The sequence below is a fragment of the Trichoderma citrinoviride genome, assembly GCF_003025115.1.
Source record: "Trichoderma citrinoviride strain TUCIM 6016 unplaced genomic scaffold BBK36scaffold_13, whole genome shotgun sequence".
Classification (NCBI taxonomy): Eukaryota; Fungi; Ascomycota; class Sordariomycetes; order Hypocreales; family Hypocreaceae; genus Trichoderma; species Trichoderma citrinoviride.
Window position 1 is genome coordinate 243,879 of NW_020194721.1, and position 17,813 is coordinate 261,691.

The following is a 17,813-nucleotide window of genomic DNA, read 5'->3' on the forward strand; positions in this document are numbered from 1 at the left end:
TAAGATTGGTATGAATAAATACACGTTCCTGGAGATCATGGCTGTTATTCTAACCCCAACCTTCAATATCCTGAAATGAACTCATATTGCTCTCCTTATCTCCAAACCTCTAGTTGGCCGGCTTGGAGTTCGAAGCCATGGATGCCAAGATGCGCTGCTCCTGTTCTGGCAAGTATTCGCGTAAAATAGGCCGTACTAATGGCATCCAAATCAGCCCTTCCTCGTGTGTCATCGGCTCCTCCAGAACCTGGAGCAATAACCGTACACAAAGTTGCTTTTTTCTCTTCATTGGATGTTGAGCGTTACTTGATTGCATTGTGACCTCCTGATTTTGCCGCAATTCTTCTTCCTCGCGGAGTAAATCAAGAAAATGTCGAACGAAGGATTCGTTGTTAATCGATTGTTTGCGCCGAAAATGGAAGAGATCTCCCACCACTTCTATCCCAAAGGTTTCCAGCAAAGATACCATGGCGTCTTCGCTTACTCTCACTTTATACATCGTTTCCTGAATGAGTAACCCGAGCGTTGATACCGCGCTGTAGCAGTCGCCAGAAGCGGCATCGACAGCTTCCCTTGAGACGATACCTCCACCATGGTGCTGAAGTAAGAAATGGATCAACGACTGGTTCTTATATGGGGCTAAGACAGCAAACTGCTCCTGTCGAGAGAGAGGATTCTGCACAGCCGGATTCTCAAACAACAGTCTCACTGTGTCTGCGCCGTTCGCTGACTGAGCCGCAGTTCGCAGGATATCCTTGGTTATTGTAATCTGAGACGGACAGTAGGTGAGGAACGTTCTAAGGCAACGCTGGCCCTTTGATTTGTTCTCTAGGGCGACTATAATGGCAGACTCAGGAGCAATCAAGTAATCGGGGAATTTCTCAAAAAACGCTTCCAACCGCCGATGGGAGTGTCCAGCCAACCTCGTAAGGATTGCCGATGCAATGGCAATGTCTTTGTCCCTCTGACGCAACAGAATGCGAATAGTTTCCTCTTCCGTATCATTGCATGGGTTTCTCAGGATGGCGTCTACGATCGCGGCAATGTTATTATAGTCTTCAGTCTTCTGGGACAAAAGGAAGTCCATCGCCATATCGCTGCTTCGTGAGTTCTTCGCGGCGGCAAGAAGCATCTTTTCGGTGACAATGAGCTGAGTGTTGAAGCGAAAAAGGATTTTCAAAATCTCTCCAGGGACGCTCGAGTTCTCCGCGGCGGCAACAAGCATCTCTTCGGTGACAATGGGCTGGGTGTTGAAGCGAAAAAAGATCTCCAAAATTTCTGCAGGGACGCTCGAGTTCTTTGTGGCGCATATGATGGCTTCGGAGTCAACTGTCAACTCCCCGCCGCGATATCGCAGCAGTAACTCGACTAGCTCGCCATTTCTATCATATTGTGCTGCACTCCTGAGGGTCCCTTGGTCGACAAAGAATGCTCGACCTTTGATAATCTTTTGCAGATCCTTGCACATCGGTGGGATCTTCAACAGAGTTGGGACAAGGTTCTTTCCATGGAGCTCTCGCAAGCTGGCCACCAGCTCCCGCATCGAACGAGGTCTTTTTCGCCATTCCAAGAACTCCGGCTCATAAGAATAGATGTATAGATAAACGTCTCGAACCAGATCTTGTTCACATTTACCATAATCGGGCATCAGGGTGGTTGTGTCCCTCAAGTCGGCAGACATGGCTCGCAAGGCATAGACGAGATCTCGTGGATCAGTGGCGTCACTACCCCCAAATTCGATCAGGAGCACATGAAGGGTTTGGCTTCGACTCCACCGTGAAGTTTCTCGCCATTGAGATGGCATGAGATCGATGACGGATTGGCAGTGAGCATCAGGCGTAACTCGCAATAGCAGAGGAGCAAGGCTGAATAGGCTGGCTGACACAGCCTTCCTACCGCAAGAGACGATACCAGCCCTTGCGAAAGCTACCTCTTGTAGAATCCAGACTCTGCGAAACCACGGCCGTGTCAAGATTTCCTCCAGGCCTCTTCTCTGCATATTCTCGAGACCAGAATAATACACCTTTGACTGGGAACGAGCCCAAATATTTTCCCAACGGACATCTTGGCGCGACCAATCCCTACAACCAAGCTTCACACTTGCTTGCTGCAGCAGCTGCAGAGAGTCCATGAATGTGTCTGTCTCATACGAGCCTCGGCCTAATCGAAAAATCACACGATCGGCTTCCTTGTAAATGCCTCCCATCTGGGCGACTTGGTGTCCTTTCTCTTTGTTGTTGGCTTGATCAATGCACACTGCATCAACCCAAAGGACCCGGTCTTCATCCTCTTGGCGAAGGTGAAGAAGCGCTTGGTGGAGGTTAAAAGTAACCGTCATATGACAGCCGTTGACAATTATACTCCCGGTCCGATTGGGAGAGCCCCAAGCGTAGGAGAGGGCTTCATAAGCCACAGTGTTTTCTCGTCGATGTAGTTCAGCCTGGAAGAGCTCGCAAGATATTGGGCCTCTGAGTCCATGATGCAGGCGAAGTAAACGAATCGCAGCGCAGTCTAGATTCAGAGGCTCGTACTTGTATTCTTCCATGACTGCATGCAGCGGATATCTCAATGGACAAAATAAGGAATAAGGGATCGACTTATTGTTGACAGAATGCGGGCCTGGAAGAATAAAAGAGGGGTCTGCCTATGAATGCAGGCAGGACCCTGAACATGAAGGCTCTTTTATGTGAGGCTGGATCCGATGTCGTTCAGCCTTGGGCCGCAAAATTACCCAAACGATAGCCACCACACGTTCAGCGAATATAACCCTGCCACGATGGGCTGCATGGGGCATTGGTTAGCCCTGGCTGATCGAAGACGAATCAGAATAGGACAAACAGTCCTACAGGCAGGGCGAAAATATCAAAACGTAACTCTCAAGTAATTTGTGATTGCTGTTTTGCATTTGTACATGCCATGTGTCTATACTTGCTTGATAAGGTAGGCTGATTGCTGCCTATGCACCGTCCACTTACACAGCCTCATATGTACAACTCCTTCACATCCTCCTCAGGCAGAGTTAGTAGGCAGTTCCATAAGGCTTCAGCTCAATGCCTTCACCTTCAATCGAAGGCGGACCCTGCGGACCCTTCAACTTGCTGAGCTCCAGCCACTTGTTCATAGCGTCCGTAAAGACCTTTTCATGGTCCGGCCGGCTCATGTCGAGGGGCTCATAGCCCTGACCAATCAGTTTCATCCTGCATCACGGTCAAGTCAGTACATGTATCCAAGAGTCATATCAAATACTGGCGGAAGAGACTTACTGTGCAGTAGCAGCAAAGTTGGTCAGCATAAAGTTGTGCTCTCCTATCAACGGCTTGATGGATCCCTCCACAACCCCATCAAGGATCTTCTGCGGCAGCGCAGGCTCGTGAGCAGCCGGTCGTCCCAGACCAATTCCATGCACCGTCTCCAACGCCTTGACCATACCGGCCGTTGTCCGCAGTCCACCGGTGACGTACGCCTTTGTCTTCTTCAGCTCGGGGACAACCATCTCCGCAAACTCGATGAAGAAGGCCTCTCGCTTAATGGTAGACTCCCGCTTGTGCTCAAAGGCAAGAGACTCGTACGTGCCGCCGGACAGTTCAACCCAGTCGAAGCCGCTCTTCTCGAGCTCGGCGCAGAGCTGTCTGCATTCCTCGGGCGAGAATCCGCCCTTTTGGAACTCGGCGCTGTTGAGCTTGATGGCGAGGCTGAAGGACTTGTCCGGCACGCGGGCGCGGATCGCCTTTGTGATTTCAAAGATGAGTCTGGAGCGGTTCTCCAGAGGACCGCCGTACTCGTCGGTTCTCAGGTTGGTGGATGGCGCCAGGAACTGAGCCAGAAGATAGCCGCTGCAGTCTGTTAGTATCCCTCTCCGCAAGTGTATCTGTCGAGTTGCAGTGTGAATGTAAAGCTGGAGGAAACTCACTGTGCGGCGTGAAGCTGTGCACCATCGAAGCCAGCCTTGTAGCAGTACTCCGCCGCGTGGGCAAAGCCGTCGATGACCTTCTCAAAGTCCTCCTTCTCCATCGGCCTCGGCTTGGGAAACGATCCAAAGGCCGACTCCAGGAGTTGAACATCGCTGGCAGAAATGGGATTCGGCTGGATGTACTCCTGAACCTGTCGCCCGGGGTGGCTCAGCTGCGTGTAGACAAGACTGCCGTGAGCCTTGGCCGCAGCGGCAATTTCCTTGAACTTTTCAAACCTCTCTCCAGAAAATGGAGCACCAGGGGGGATGATGTGGTTTCCGGCGTTTTCGAGCTGGTCGTAGTCGATCATGGTGTTGCCGAGCAGAATGACTCCGAATCCGCCCTCGCCCCATCGCTTGTAGAGGTTGACGAGTCCCTCGTTCGGGATACCTCGCTTGGTGAGGTCCTTGTCGTCCCAGCTGGCCTGCAGCTCGGACATGGCGGCCTTGAGGAAGCGGTTCTTGGCAACCTTGCCGCTGAACTCGAACTCGAGGGGCTGGCCGAGGGGCGCAGGGTCCAGCTTCTCGGACGATGAGTTTCTGACCGACATGGTGAAAATGTTGTAACTAAATGATTTATGCTTTTTTATGGGTATCTAGTAAGTGCTTCTGTGAAAGGGTATCGATGTGTTGGTCTTGCTCGTCGAATAGTTTCTGGCCGAGGGGCATATTGTCCTTTATAACTCGGTGGTCTCGGTAACAATGACTCGATACTCTGGATACCTTCTCATGTGGAGACGACCGATCACCAAGAGCCCACCCCCGACTCATGTGGCTCCTGGGACGGCACGATCAATGCAAAAAGCCGATACCATGCTCACGGTGGTGATCACACATCTCTTGATAAGCGGGAAAATGGCTTCATCGCGTTTTACTACGCCAAAGTGCGAGTGGAGCAGGAGAACGAAATGACAATCGGGACAAGAGCCGGAGCTAGGAGCGGCAGGGCCGTTGGTCCGGCTTGGAAATAGAGAGGATTCCATCGGCGGCGCCAGCTAAAAGAGCCTCGATTGTTCAGCGACTCAAGGACAGATAGAGTGTGGCTTACAGATGAGAGAAGCCGCTAGCCTTCAACTCCCACCGGCAGGCTCTTTCAACGAACCTTTTAACACTTCGTTTCGAAGTTAATCTACAAGCATCATGCAAGCTAATGAACACCATGTACTCGTATATGTGATACGCACCTACAAGAGTTGCGTACTAGACTAGTTGGTGCCCCTGACCTACTAGGTATGTGTGCTGCTAGTCCACAGATCTATGATTCGTACATACTGCCACTACTGGGTAGACTAGCATCTCAATGACAAGCCGCGGCAATTCACGTCAACTGTGGGCCATAACATAGTCATAACCTAGGTAGTCTTGACGTTTGGACAACGAGTCGCGAGAACATGAAGCCGAGAGTTGTGGTTGTCTATTTCTCTTCGCTCTGTAGTCAGCAAGGCAAATGATAAGTAATCGGATGCGAATGCATGGAGTATGTAAGCTTCCATGATTCCATAAGGCTGTTACCTTGAACGCCTCGGCAATTGCATTCCAATCCATTTCACACCCAATCGCCGTCAACCATCGCAATCATTCCCCAGGTAGGCTTCCCGTAGTGACCGGATTCGGAACCGCCTGCATGAAATATGCCGATAGACTAGACAGAGCCTCTCCGGCAGCCGTAATTACGATTCTGGGGCCGTGAGGATAGTTGTCTTCAAAGCTAGATGTATCACCGGCACTATTACATGATTCTCCGTCTCTTAGCCTGAGTTATCGATTCTGCATGTTTTCACGTCGGCGCGTACTATTTGGTAGAGTAACCCTGTTGTTCGTCTATTGGCCAGATGTATCTCTATCATGTTATCTGTTGTGCTGATAGGATTCATAGACAAGGATAGTTTTCAGACTTCAATCAACTGACAAAACATTTACGTTCCATCCCACTCAAGTTGCCGTCGACTCTAAACCGCCCACTAACAGCCGTAGCTCAACTACGTAAGCCACCCTCCCATGGGCCATGGAACAACTGCAGAAGCACTGCAGAACGGCTCAACAGGGGGGCTAAATGGACGCCATCTCGCCTGTACGTGTATTATAAATCCATCCCAGCCAATGGAGCATTTCCATTGATCCATCCAGCTACGGAGCAAAATGCCTACCGAGGCAAAGCCTTGATTATCAAGCTTGCAAGCGCCCCCCCCTCCACCTCCAGAACAAAGTGGGCTTTCCGAACTTTCAAATCGAAACGAAGCGAAGCAGCCCGAGAAATCCCCATGAGCTTCTGGTTCTGGGACCAAGGCGTTGGTTCGTTTGGTGGAACGATCTGTGGCCGTGGGTTGGGGTAGTTGTGCGTGTTGTGGACTGGAGGCCCCTGTATAAATGGCAACTTTCTGCGATGAGTATTGATAATTGTGGTGAAGTTTGTTGCATTTCGTCCATTCTGTCCCATTCTGCTTCATTCTCAGATTCCAACTCGTTCCCTGTCACAAACCCCATTTGACTCAAGATCCCTGCAACAAAGGGTCCCGAAGTGCATCAAAGACACTCCTCAGCAACCAAAGCCTCGACAAGGATCGTCGTTCTCGCTATCAACTATCAACTATCAGCTATCAGCTGTCAGTATCACCACCACAATGACGCACTTCCGCATCGACGTCGTCTCAGACACCGTCTGCCCCTGGTGCTACGTCGGCCGCAAGCAAGTCCAGCGCGCCCAGCAGCTCTGGGCCCAGCGCCACCCTTCCTCCGCAGACACCTTCTCCGTCCGCTACGCGCCCTTCCAGCTCAACCCCGACAGCCCGCGCGGGCCGGGCCACAGCGTCGACAAGCAGGGCTACTACGTCCAGCGCTTCGGCGCCGAGCGCACCGCCATGATCCAGGAGCGGCTGCGCGCCGTGGGCGACGCCGTGGGCATCCACTTCAAGTTTGGCGGGCGGGTGGGCAACTCGCGGGACTCGCACCGGCTGATTCACCTTGCGCTGCAGAAGCACGGCGAGGAGACGCACCTCAAGGTCGTGGACGGGCTGTTTGCTGCGTACTTTGAGAACGAAAAGGATATCACCGACTACGATGTTCTCCGGGACGTCGCCAAGGGCGCCGACATTCCCGAGGAGGAGTTCAACAAGGCCATCGTTGAGAGCGACGAGGGAGGCGAGGAGGTGGACGCGGCGGCGGGCACGGCGCGATTCAGGGGCATCAGCGGCGTGCCGGATTACACGATCCAGGGCAAGTACAGGCTGAGCGGCGCGCAGGACGCCACGGAGTTTGTCAAGGTCTTTGAGAGGGTCAAGGCTGAAGAGGATGCGTGAGCTAGATGATGAAGCAAGCATAGAATAGAATAGATGTAGATCAATGCAGATGATGCTCCTATTCTAACATGACATCTAGGGTATTATTTGTTTTCAGGAGACGCTGCTCCTTATATCGAGCCGAAACTCCATGACCAGCACAAAATCAAGCCTCCTCCTTGCTGCGAAACACCACCTCGGCTCTCTTCTCGAGCACATTCTCCCACACTCGCCTCTCCGTGAAGCCCGGCATGTAAAACAGCACCCCAATCTCCTGACTCGTCCACCAGCTCGCTCGGTCCATGTTGCCCGAGCCCAGCACCAAGTACTCGCCATCCACCATTGTCATTTTGAAGTGGCTGAAGACGGGCTCGTCCTCACGACTCGCTCTGGCTTCAAGCTGCTTGTAGTATAGAATCTCCAGCTGGCCCGGAGTGGCGGACTGTGCTTCGACGTCATTCCGCTGCGATCGCTTACACAACGCTTGGTACTTTTTGACGAATTTCCGGATACACCACGACGTCGTTGTTCCGGCCGTAACGAGCTGCTCAATGACCATCATATTGCGGCCCGTACGCACATGCACGTTGACTCCGCGAGAGAGTGCGTCCAGAAGAGCATCCATCACCGGCCAGGACGTGAGGTTCGGCGTGACGATATTGATATCGTGGCGGGCATTGGCAAAGAGGGTAAGCAGCGCGGCGTTGAGGGGTGTCATGGGCGGGTTGGACTGAGACAAGAAGGGAAAGAAACTGAATCGAGGGTTTCGGTGATGTGGCGATGGGAGGAAGATGGTCGGAGATGGTGAAGTACCGGAGAAGCGAATGCATTGCGTCGCTGAGCGGTCATCGTCTCCCTGGTTAATCGGCGATGTGCTTGACGTTTCGGCCTCCGCGTCCATCCGTTCATGGATATCCCTTCTCCAACATTCATTCGTCGTTTCCTGTCTCCTGACCAGCTCTATATCTTCCGTGCTCATCGGCTTCGACGCTCCCCAGACTCGAGCGTGGAAAGACAGCAGCCTGTCAACAACCTCGCCCTCCAGCTCCACGCATCCTTCGAACCATCTCTCCCAGCTCACGTTGCAGCTCGGCACCCAGGCCTTGGATTCATCGACAATGACATATTTCGGATGCATGACACTGATCGGGGTGAAGAAGAGGCTCTTGACCGTCATCTCAATGCCGCCCTTTCTCAGCGTCTCCTCATCCGGCAAACCCAGGCTTGCCCATTTCGAAGGCGGGTAGACGTATCCCTCGAGCGACGCCGTGTGGAACAGTTTCTGGAACAGCCCCCAAGACGAGAATCCGATGCTGATCTGCAATGTAGGCAACGGCTCTCTTGATCTTGATCGTGCCTCAGCCAGCTTGACGAGCGTTTGCCGGAGGCCGTCGAGGGAAGGGGAGGCAGCCCAGTAGCACGTCACAAAATGGACCGAGTATTTGGCTGAGGCGATGGCAGGCAAGATTGCACGTGTAAAGATGGTGTGACCGGTGCCAACGTAGAGCAGCTTGGGGGTGCTGGTGGTCATGAGGGAGTCGATGGCTTCAGCTGTATTGTAGCTGGGAGAGTCTCCAGAGCGCTGGTCCCGGTTGGAGAGGAGCAAGTCGCGCCATGGCTTTACGAAGGACTCGGGGAATTCCAATGGCTGTGGCATGAGGAGGAGAAGTAAGAGTGGCTGAGATGGATAGACAAAAACGGCAATTGAGGGTGAGTTGAGACGAGTTGAGGTGGGAAGATGATGAGAGAGTCCGACTGATGTCGAGGATGAAATGACGACTGCACAGCCACACGTGTACTCCGTAACAGCGTCACTGAAGCAAACAGCACCTGCACGTTCGTTTCACTGCCACGTGGAAACAATCTAACAGAACGTGATATTACAGCCAAGAAATAAAAAAGGAGATGCACTCGACTTCTGCCAACAAGAACTGGCTGCAAGCAAGATGACGATGATATGCGTCAATGATGAGATAGAAAAAAGGCAAAAAATAACTGTCCTCGGTGAGGCTCGAACTCACGACCTTCAGATGGCCCAAACTGATGTTTGGATCATATTGATTAATATGAGACTGACGCGCTAGCCAACTGCGCCACGAAGACTTGTTATTGATATGCAGGGGAGAGTAAGCCATTATGAAGGATTCCCCAAACTTGACACCGTTCATTCATGTGCCTGGAGCTCCAGGTCAAAGCATTTCTCATAGCAATTTTGTCTCCTTTTCTTTCAATTTTTCCTTCATATGTATTGTCTCTTCTTCAAGCTTGCTGAAAAGAGCGCTGTTATGAGATATTCCAGGATTGATGCGGTTGATGCTTGATTAGGTAAGTCCATGTAAAGGAATTGGACGCTTTCGAATTATACCTTAGCCCGAGGTAGCTCGAGCTCAGCAATGCTAATAGAAGCGCCAAACTGTTTGGGTGAGTGCTCTATTCATACAATTTTGTCAACCTGTTAATAGACGATAGAGCTCACAGTCCATTGCATAGATGCAGACTTTGTAACGTACCTTAGCCATAGACGTGCGATTGAGCCCGAATACAGGTCCGTATCCATCCCGTCTCACCCGCACTCCTCCACAGCGCTGCAGTGCCATCATTCAGGGGACTCCAGCAGCCAACCGCCCCTGTAGCAGCTCCCTCTAGCGCCATCATCACGCGCCTCGGCGGGGCGCCAGCACCTGCACCCTGAATCCACTCCAATCAACCGCGAACCGCTAATCGCAGCCTCACCTCGAACAACTCCAGCAGCTCAACGACGGGATCCTCGAGTCCGCGACTTCTCTCCGTCCCCCCCTCCTTTTTCTTTCTCTTCTCTTTCCCCTCTCCTCTTCATCACCGCCACGATGCTCTCCGGCGTGCTCATCTTCAACCAAAAGGGCGAGAACCTCATCTTCCGCGCCTTTCGCAACGACTGCCGCCCTCGCCTTGCCGACGTCTTCCGGATCCAGGTCATCTCCAACGCCCAGGTGCGGTCGCCCATCCTGACGCTGGGCAGCACGACCTTCAGCCATGTCAAGCACGAGAACATCTACCTGGTGGCCATTACCAAGAGCAACGCCAATGCCGCGCTGGTCTTTGAGTTCCTCTACCGGCTGATCCAACTGGGAAAGGGGTACTTTGGCAAGTTTGACGAGGAGGCCGTCAAGAACAACTTTGTGCTGATCTACGAGCTGCTGGACGGTAATTGGTCGCGCGCTCCTTTTGTGCTTGCTCTCCTCTAACACTTACGCTCGCAGAAATCATCGACTTTGGATACCCGCAAAACACCGAGACCGACACGCTCAAGATGTACATCACCACCGAGGGCGTCAAGTCCGAGTCGCGCCCCGAAGACACGTCCAAGATCACCATGCAGGCCACCGGCGCGCTGTCCTGGCGCAAGGCCGACGTCAAGTACCGCAAGAACGAGGCCTTTGTCGATGTCATCGAGGACGTCAACCTGCTCATGTCGGCCACCGGCGCCGTCCTGCGAGCCGACGTCACCGGCCAGATTATCATGCGCGCCTACCTCTCCGGCACCCCCGAGTGCAAGTTCGGCCTCAACGACCGGTTGCTGCTCGACAACGACGGCCTGCTGAGCCTCCCTAGCGGCAACAAGATGGGCACCAAGGCCACCAAGGCCGCGGCCGGTAGCGTCACGCTCGAGGACTGCCAGTTCCACCAGTGCGTCAAGCTGGGCAAGTTCGACTCGGACCGCATCATCAGCTTCGTGCCGCCCGACGGCGAGTTCGAGCTGATGCGCTACCGCGCCACCGAAAACGTCAACCTGCCCTTCAAGGTGCACGCCATCGTCAACGAGGTCAGCCGCACAAAGGTCGAGTACAGCATCGGCGTCAAGGCCAACTTCGGCTCCAAGCTCTTCGCGACCAACGTTGTCATCAAGATCCCGACGCCCCTCAACACCGCCAAGATCACCGAGCGCTGCACCCAGGGCAAGGCCAAGTACGAGCCCAGCGAGAACGTCATCGTCTGGAAGATTGGCCGCTTCACCGGCCAAAGTGAATACGTCCTGACCGCCGAGGCGCTGCTGACCAGCATGACAAATCAGCGGGCCTGGAGCCGGCCGCCCCTGAGCATGAACTTTAGCCTGCTGATGTTTACCAGCTCAGGCCTGCTGGTGCGCTATCTAAAGGTGTTTGAGAAGAGCAACTACTCGAGTGTCAAGTGGGTGCGGTACATGACGAGAGCAGGTTCATATGAAATAAGGTGAGCGCCCCCTGACCGCAACTCTTCTTATATGCTAACCTTGAATCCTCCAGATTTTGAGGCGAATTAACTGTATCATGATGGATTTATTGGCATGTATGGCGTTGAAGGGACACTTGGGCAAAAGCTTATAATATCATTGCATTCTTAATGTCACCAATCGGTATATCACCGTCACTCCCAGCAGGGCTTCAGCGTCTTCTCCTCCGCAACCGAGGCTACAGTTTCCCACATGTGCAATCTTCGTGGCGGCAGTGCAACTGCGGCGGGGGCAGTCCTGGCTGGCTCAAATCTGTGTGATGCGTCTACAAAATCGGCTATTGGAGCACGATGCCATTGAGACTTTTACGCGCCAAGGTACGAAATCATGCTGGTCTCAGCGCAAAAGTTGTGACACAGTGACTTTGACAGCCCGCCTTTCGTGCTGCATACCCTCGGATCCGTCCGCGGCTGGCTGCAGAAAATATGTCAGATCCCCCTCTTATCCGTCTACGTTGCCCAATCCGGGTCTGGCAAGCCTGCTTCTCACATCTCCCCTGCTTAACATCATCGCGGCATCTTCTCAAGAGCCTTTGAAAAGGCACCCTTTTACTGACAGTGTCTGAAGATGATTCAGATATGCAGCATTCGGTCCGAAACACTGCGTCTCTGGAGGTTCAGAGTCTGCTCTTCTTTTTCCCCGACCTTTGATGGTATGCTCAATTTCAGCTGGGATCCAGTCCGCCGAAAGACGATTGTTTGCCATAACCACGCCTCGCTCAGCGTGCGCGTGTCATGAACCTCATTCAGGCGCCAGAAGGGTGAAGGACAGAAAGAAGACAAATCGACACAACCTCTCCTCCCCTCACATCTCTTGACAAGCAGAGTCGAGCCCCGCTTGTACCCTCAGGGGACGCCACGAAAGGTGTTTCTTTCCTGTGGGTGTGACGGTGTGCCTTGGGCCGGCAACCCGCGTGCTTTCTTCGTTCCAACGTTACTGTGTGACTGTCTCTTAACCTCTGCATTGACCTCGAAATCGATATGATGGGTTTCCAAGCTGGCCAAAGGACCATTATTGGGAGTATCGGCCGGCTCGACCGACATCAGCTTTGAGTTCCAGACATGGGGCATTATATTGGAGTGGCAAAGATAGCCGAAAACGCAGAGCAAGGACCAGCCTCATCTTCTCGACGCAGCTCAAGCGCTGACTAGACAGCGGTCCTTCCATTGTTACACCAGCTCATGGCCGTGGCATGTGCTTTCTCCGAGACCGAGCGTGGAGGTATCGGGCCCCGGGTTTATCAACGTGGAAATCACGACTTCCTACGAGCTCGTGGCTGAAGTGCAAGCCTTGCAAAGGCTTGCCTTCTATGTGCCATTCCAACACTGTCGATTCGTTCCGTGGCGTTGAGATGCCAAATTCAGCCATATATCCGGACAGGTCGATACACCTGAATGTCTCATACTTTCTATGCAGGTTCTACACCAGCGGCGCATTTACCCACCTCGCATGGAACCTTATTCACCCAGACAGTATCACGACAAGTCGCAGGTCTCCTCTCCTCCGTGGTCCGACGGCGTCGATTTTTCTCCCTCAAGAGCACATAGCTCTGGTGGCACCTGCAATTTCCCAGGAGGCTTCAGGCGGCCCCGTCCTTTTGTGACCTGGTAACCACGGCTTTGGGCAGGCTTCTAGAAGGATTCTTGTTGTCTCCTGCTCAGACGCATGTTCGCCTTTCCGACGGAACATCCTCGATCTCAACACGTGCAGAACATATCCAACCACTTTCTGATGTGCAGCAGGCGAGCCACAGGGCTTCCCGCCGCTCAGTCAAGGGAATCGCAATACTTGATCGAGCTGCGGGCCCTTGAAGTGTTCTCAAGCCACTCTTCGCCCTTCTGACACTCTGCCCATTGTCGACATATTTTGAGATCAGAAAATGTCTTATCCTCTGTACTCCCCCTCTTTCTGCGCCGAGGTAAAGTGGTCTTATTCTTGCGTCAGGCACTGCGTCCATCGCCAGCAGGCTCGGAGACATGGCTCCATGAGGACGGTGGTAAGCACACGGCAGACTCCCCCCGTCGCTGGGGAAAGCAGTCCTACAATGGCTTCGATTTGAGGCGTATTGGAACGGACAAGTGCCCCAGCCGGTAAGCGAGGGCCGAGGACAAGATGTTGCCAGTTGATTGCGTCGCAGGATATCGCATGTCGAGATATCGGCGAGAGTATAAATGGATCCTGCTGCTCGTTCGAGATGGATTGTTAGCCCGAGTCATCCACAGGGACAGTCACTACATCATCAGCTTATAGACCCCCAGACAGACAACATTAACGCGTTTTCGGTTCAATCCTGCGCATCTCGCAATCTGTTGTGCCTTCTTTGCACAGTATCTGGACCACTTCACCGAACCTCTTCAACGACGGAAAGGGGCTTTGGTGTTGTGAAGATATTAGCGCCCTTGACGCTGCTCCGACAATCCACAACACACTCCGCTGCCTTCTCTTCAAGCTGCGTACCTTTGACTTGTTGTGGAAGCACTGTTTCTGGTCCTGACCCTGTGTCGTAGGGGTCAACAACTTTGGCGCAGAGTGTTCAAGGTCTCAAGAGATACGCTTCGTGGTGCGAATGCACAAGACGTGTCTGTAAGAAGACGCTGAAGACAGAGGACAAACCCAGTTCTCGAGACAGTAGTGGTTGGACAGGACAGCACAGGACGGAAACCACCACCATCAACATCATTGTCTTTGCGGCCTCAGGGCTCTGCCTGCTCTTCTGCTTTCACATCCCCGCGGAGACATTCCGCGAACCTTCCAACTCCTCGATCAGCAAGCCGTCCTTAAGCGGCTTGCCGGAGACACAAACCAGAGTCAATAAAGCCACATCTCCGTGCTGCGAGACGCCAAGCATCCCAACCCGCGTCACCACATCGTCGTCTGCTCAAGCCATCCGGGTTGCGGAGCAGAAACAGGCATTGTGCCGAGACGGCCCCGTATTCGCGGTGCAACACCGATCCCGAGCCATCCTCGGGCTCAGCTGTCTCAGCAGGTCTCGGCTCCCCTCCTTTTCCGACCTGAGATCTTGCGCAAGACCAGATACTACCACGGACGCACAACGAAAAGAGGAGCCAGCATGTGCCAGTACTCGTTCGTCCACTACCACCACCAGCTCCCCTGCACGCACCCGGCCAGCCTCGTCCCCCGATACTCGTACTGCGCCGCCGCGGCCATCAACCCGGCCACGAACCAATACTCGCCCTGTGCGGCCACCACCGTGTTCGCGTCGCCAGAGACCACGGGCGAGGATCCCTGCGCGCGGGGCAACTGCCTCATCTCGCCGGCCTGCAGCTCGGGAACGTGCCGCCTGCAGGATCTCAATGGGCGATGGGTCTGCTGCAAGTGCAAGCGCGGGGGGAACGTGTACCGGTCGTGCCATCACCGGAAGAAGGGGTGTCCAGATACCTTTTGCTATCACGACATTTGCGAGAAGTGCACTCCTGATGTGTAGTCGTTCTTGATCTTTCGTCTCCCCAGAGTGTTGTCTCTCTGTGGTCTGTATGATTTCATGAGGAAGAGGTGGGAGATGGGATCCTGTGGAAACCAGGGGGGGCCTTATGCATGCAGCAAGCAAGCCGCCACCAAAGGGCCCAAAGTTGGGGGCGAAAAGGACAAAGCCTAGCAATGTCTCAGTTGAGAACGCCACATGCATTGCCAAGAACAAACACCAGCCAGCCATGGCCAGGGTGCTCAGATCTGTGACGTGATGGGGAGGTATGTCCGGTCAGTGGTCCTTTACATATCGTGTCTGCTTGGTTTCCCTGGATCATGCTGGGGTGGAAGATTTGTATGAGTAGGTGTTGGATTATGGAGAGGCTTTCTTTGTATCTGGCGGGCAATCTGTTTGTGTTTTTTGCCTTTTACCTCTGCATACTTATTACAATGTCTCAGTTCATCGTCTTCTGCTTTGCTCGGTCTTCGCTGTGGTTTATCTATATCGATCTAGGATTATCATCACGGACAAAGCCATGGCTGCTTTTACACAGATTGCTCGTGATACACCCCATGGCAAGAGCAGTTCGATCCAACTCAAGCCATATCACCCCAGCTATCGGCATCCCAGCCGTCACATCCATAAAAAGAAAAAAAAAGCAAACCTCACCTGAGCAATATCCACCCACCATCTCTATCCCCCCCTGTCCCTCCAACCCATCCACTCGAAGCCATTCCCACACCTCCCAGTCACTGAAAATCTCATACCACTACCTCGGTATGTCATATTACCATCACGGGGTATGGAGTAAGAATAGGGACAACTACAGAACATAAGAAACAAGAGAACGAATTCCCATGCCCCGTACGCCCACCCCTCCATGAACCCACGAGCCGGGTTTTAAGGTCCCCTCTCCCCCCCTCCTTTTATCCAAGTTGACAGCTTCAGCCGGACGCCACATTTTACATTTTTATCCCCTCCCTTTTTTTCTTCACAAAATATTGGATGAGGAATAAGATGCCGTCCATGATGTATTATGTGAATCTGGCGAGATTAGCATTCTCAAGTGCGATGGGGTGAAATGTGTATATCACAAGCTAGAGCGGAAGTTAAGAGCAAGCACTCGGTGAGCAGAGAGGCATTGTTATTCTCACATGCCGCCAACGAAGCAATTTCAATCGAAACATGGGAACAAACCACCTGCTTCTATTCAATCATCTCAATATATGACCCCAGTCTTGCCCAGAAGCCATATTTACATGGCCAGATAGTCAGATCTCTATTACCCTTTCGGTCGGTATCCATCATTTCTCACTTTCACATGCCTCCTTCTCATCATTCAAGCATGGCAGTCCCCCCTTTTTCTTTGTTTCTCGGTGACTTTCTTCTGCCTCATTGGCCGCCACATACTGCCTTGTTCCCTTTTCCTCCTCATCTTCGTCTCGCATCACGTTATACGATTTGCTGCATGTATCTCTCCCCTTGCTTCCACTCTCATATTCTTCTCTGGTCACCGGACAGAAGTAGCCTGACCTCTTCTGATAGTAGGCACCTCATACCAAAGTAAATGGGCCATCATAAGCGAGCCTCTCACATCCCAAGTCTCTTCCTCCTTTCCCCTCAATTTCACATTCACATGTCATATGACAAAGGTCCCCATCGCCATAAAAAGCTACTCTTGCCATGAAAAAGACACTTTCCCATCCCAAAAATAACCCCAGAAGCAAACAAGCATATGTTCCCACCGTTGCCTGATTAGTGTACCTTTCCCGTTTATATAAGCCTCCCCCTAAAGGAGAGAGAGGAAGTAACATGCACATTCACATCCAGAATCCACTTGCTCAGTCGGTCAAAACAACCGAACAACCACGTTTTTTCCAGCTCCTCGCTTCTCACTTCTCACATCCTTCTACCTCCCCTCTCGGCCAAACCCCACGTTTTTCTATCTCATTAACACACTGAGATCATAGACAAAATTGAACCAATATTCTGTCAAAGACCGGGGGGCTTGGTTCAACTTGACAGCAAGCGAAGCGGGTCGATGTCTCGTTTCTATTTCAAGAAGAACCCCTAACAAACCCGAATGAAGAAAAACCACAAGCAAATGAAAGAGAGAGATAGAAGTGTCATCTTGACTTTTTTTTGTCCGGGGTTTGCTACGCGAGGAGGCGGCGCTCGGTGAAATACGTCCGTCGTGCGTGTGAAAGTGTGAAAGTATAGAGTGTCATCCGTCATCGTCATAAGTCAGATATTCAAGTCATAAGTCGGTAGATTGCAATGAGTAAAAGTCTATAAATGCCATGGGGGAGAATCCGAGAATGGACACCTCTCTCTCCGTGACAAGCAGACAAGAATTAGCGTATACTCACTGTCAAAGAGAGCTCCAACCATCGTCCACCTTCATCTTCCTCTCGCCTGATCCCCAGCAGCTCCTCGCCACAAGCATCGAGCCATCCAGCCATCTTCCATCCAGCATAGAACAGATCTTCGGCAACCTCATCCCATCAACGCTCTCAATCTTCCGACACCAGACCCCAGCCAAGGATGTGCCAGCTCCTGATATACGACCTTATCTGCTGCCACTCCTCCCAGAAGTGGTCCTACTGCGCAGACTCCCAGAGCAGCGGCCGCATCCCCTGCAAGGCCCATACCTCCCGCGTCGTCTCCTACCCGACCCCGGCCGCCTTCGAGCCCGCCCCCAACTGCCACCGGCCCGAGTGCCACTTCCACAGGCTCGACGGCGTCTGGAACTGCTGCTGGTGCGGCAAGACGCACAACACCACCGGCCGGTGCAGCGGTGCCATGGTGTACTATGAGTACACGACGTGCGATCACATCTGCTGTCCGTTTTGCGAGAGAGGCGGTCAGGGGTTATAGGGGGCGGGTTGGTGACGAATGTGGTGAGGATGGACG

The 17,813-nt window shown here is 52.9% G+C and overlaps 7 protein-coding genes and 1 non-coding gene across 8 annotated transcripts; 4 read left to right on the forward strand and 4 right to left on the reverse strand.

The window, feature by feature from the left end:
- Positions 1-692: 692 nt before the first annotated feature.
- BBK36DRAFT_1171564 (HET-domain-containing protein) lies at positions 693-2,545 on the reverse strand (the record flags this gene model as incomplete). Its single annotated transcript, XM_024895588.1, has 3 exons — positions 693-769; positions 970-1,150; positions 1,238-2,545. The coding sequence occupies 3 exons, from the start codon at positions 2,543-2,545 to the stop codon at positions 693-695; spliced, it is 1,566 nt and encodes a 521-aa protein (XP_024746641.1).
- Positions 2,546-3,019: 474 nt separating this feature from the next.
- On the reverse strand, positions 3,020-4,500 carry BBK36DRAFT_1162047 (FMN-linked oxidoreductase; the record flags this gene model as incomplete). The annotated part of the gene is made up of 3 exons (XM_024894415.1): positions 3,020-3,197; positions 3,264-3,833; positions 3,911-4,500. The coding sequence occupies 3 exons, from the start codon at positions 4,498-4,500 to the stop codon at positions 3,020-3,022; spliced, it is 1,338 nt and encodes a 445-aa protein (XP_024746642.1).
- Positions 4,501-6,570: 2,070 nt separating this feature from the next.
- Positions 6,571-7,245, forward strand: BBK36DRAFT_1126266 (thioredoxin-like protein; the record flags this gene model as incomplete). Its single annotated transcript, XM_024891365.1, has 1 exon — positions 6,571-7,245. One exon carries the CDS (start codon positions 6,571-6,573, stop codon positions 7,243-7,245), a length of 675 nt encoding a protein of 224 aa, XP_024746643.1.
- A 145-nt stretch (positions 7,246-7,390) lies between these two features.
- On the reverse strand, positions 7,391-8,881 carry BBK36DRAFT_1127020 (hypothetical protein; the record flags this gene model as incomplete). The annotated part of the gene is made up of 2 exons (XM_024891456.1): positions 7,391-8,113; positions 8,180-8,881. 2 exons carry the CDS (start codon positions 8,879-8,881, stop codon positions 7,391-7,393), a joined length of 1,425 nt encoding a protein of 474 aa, XP_024746644.1.
- Positions 8,882-9,220: 339 nt separating this feature from the next.
- Positions 9,221-9,327, reverse strand: BBK36DRAFT_t166. The gene has a single exon. It is a non-coding gene; the product is annotated as a tRNA-Met (tRNA).
- A 742-nt stretch (positions 9,328-10,069) lies between these two features.
- BBK36DRAFT_1181615 (clathrin adaptor, mu subunit) lies at positions 10,070-11,493 on the forward strand (the record flags this gene model as incomplete). Its single annotated transcript, XM_024896257.1, has 3 exons — positions 10,070-10,407; positions 10,464-11,433; positions 11,487-11,493. Coding segments are annotated over 3 exons (1,315 nt in total), but the record flags the coding sequence as incomplete, so codon positions are not given.
- A 3,050-nt stretch (positions 11,494-14,543) lies between these two features.
- BBK36DRAFT_1171569 (hypothetical protein) lies at positions 14,544-14,918 on the forward strand (the record flags this gene model as incomplete). Its single annotated transcript, XM_024895589.1, has 1 exon — positions 14,544-14,918. One exon carries the CDS (start codon positions 14,544-14,546, stop codon positions 14,916-14,918), a length of 375 nt encoding a protein of 124 aa, XP_024746646.1.
- Positions 14,919-17,444: 2,526 nt separating this feature from the next.
- BBK36DRAFT_1127001 (hypothetical protein) lies at positions 17,445-17,777 on the forward strand (the record flags this gene model as incomplete). The annotated part of the gene is made up of 1 exon (XM_024891454.1): positions 17,445-17,777. One exon carries the CDS (start codon positions 17,445-17,447, stop codon positions 17,775-17,777), a length of 333 nt encoding a protein of 110 aa, XP_024746647.1.
- Positions 17,778-17,813: the final 36 nt, after the last annotated feature.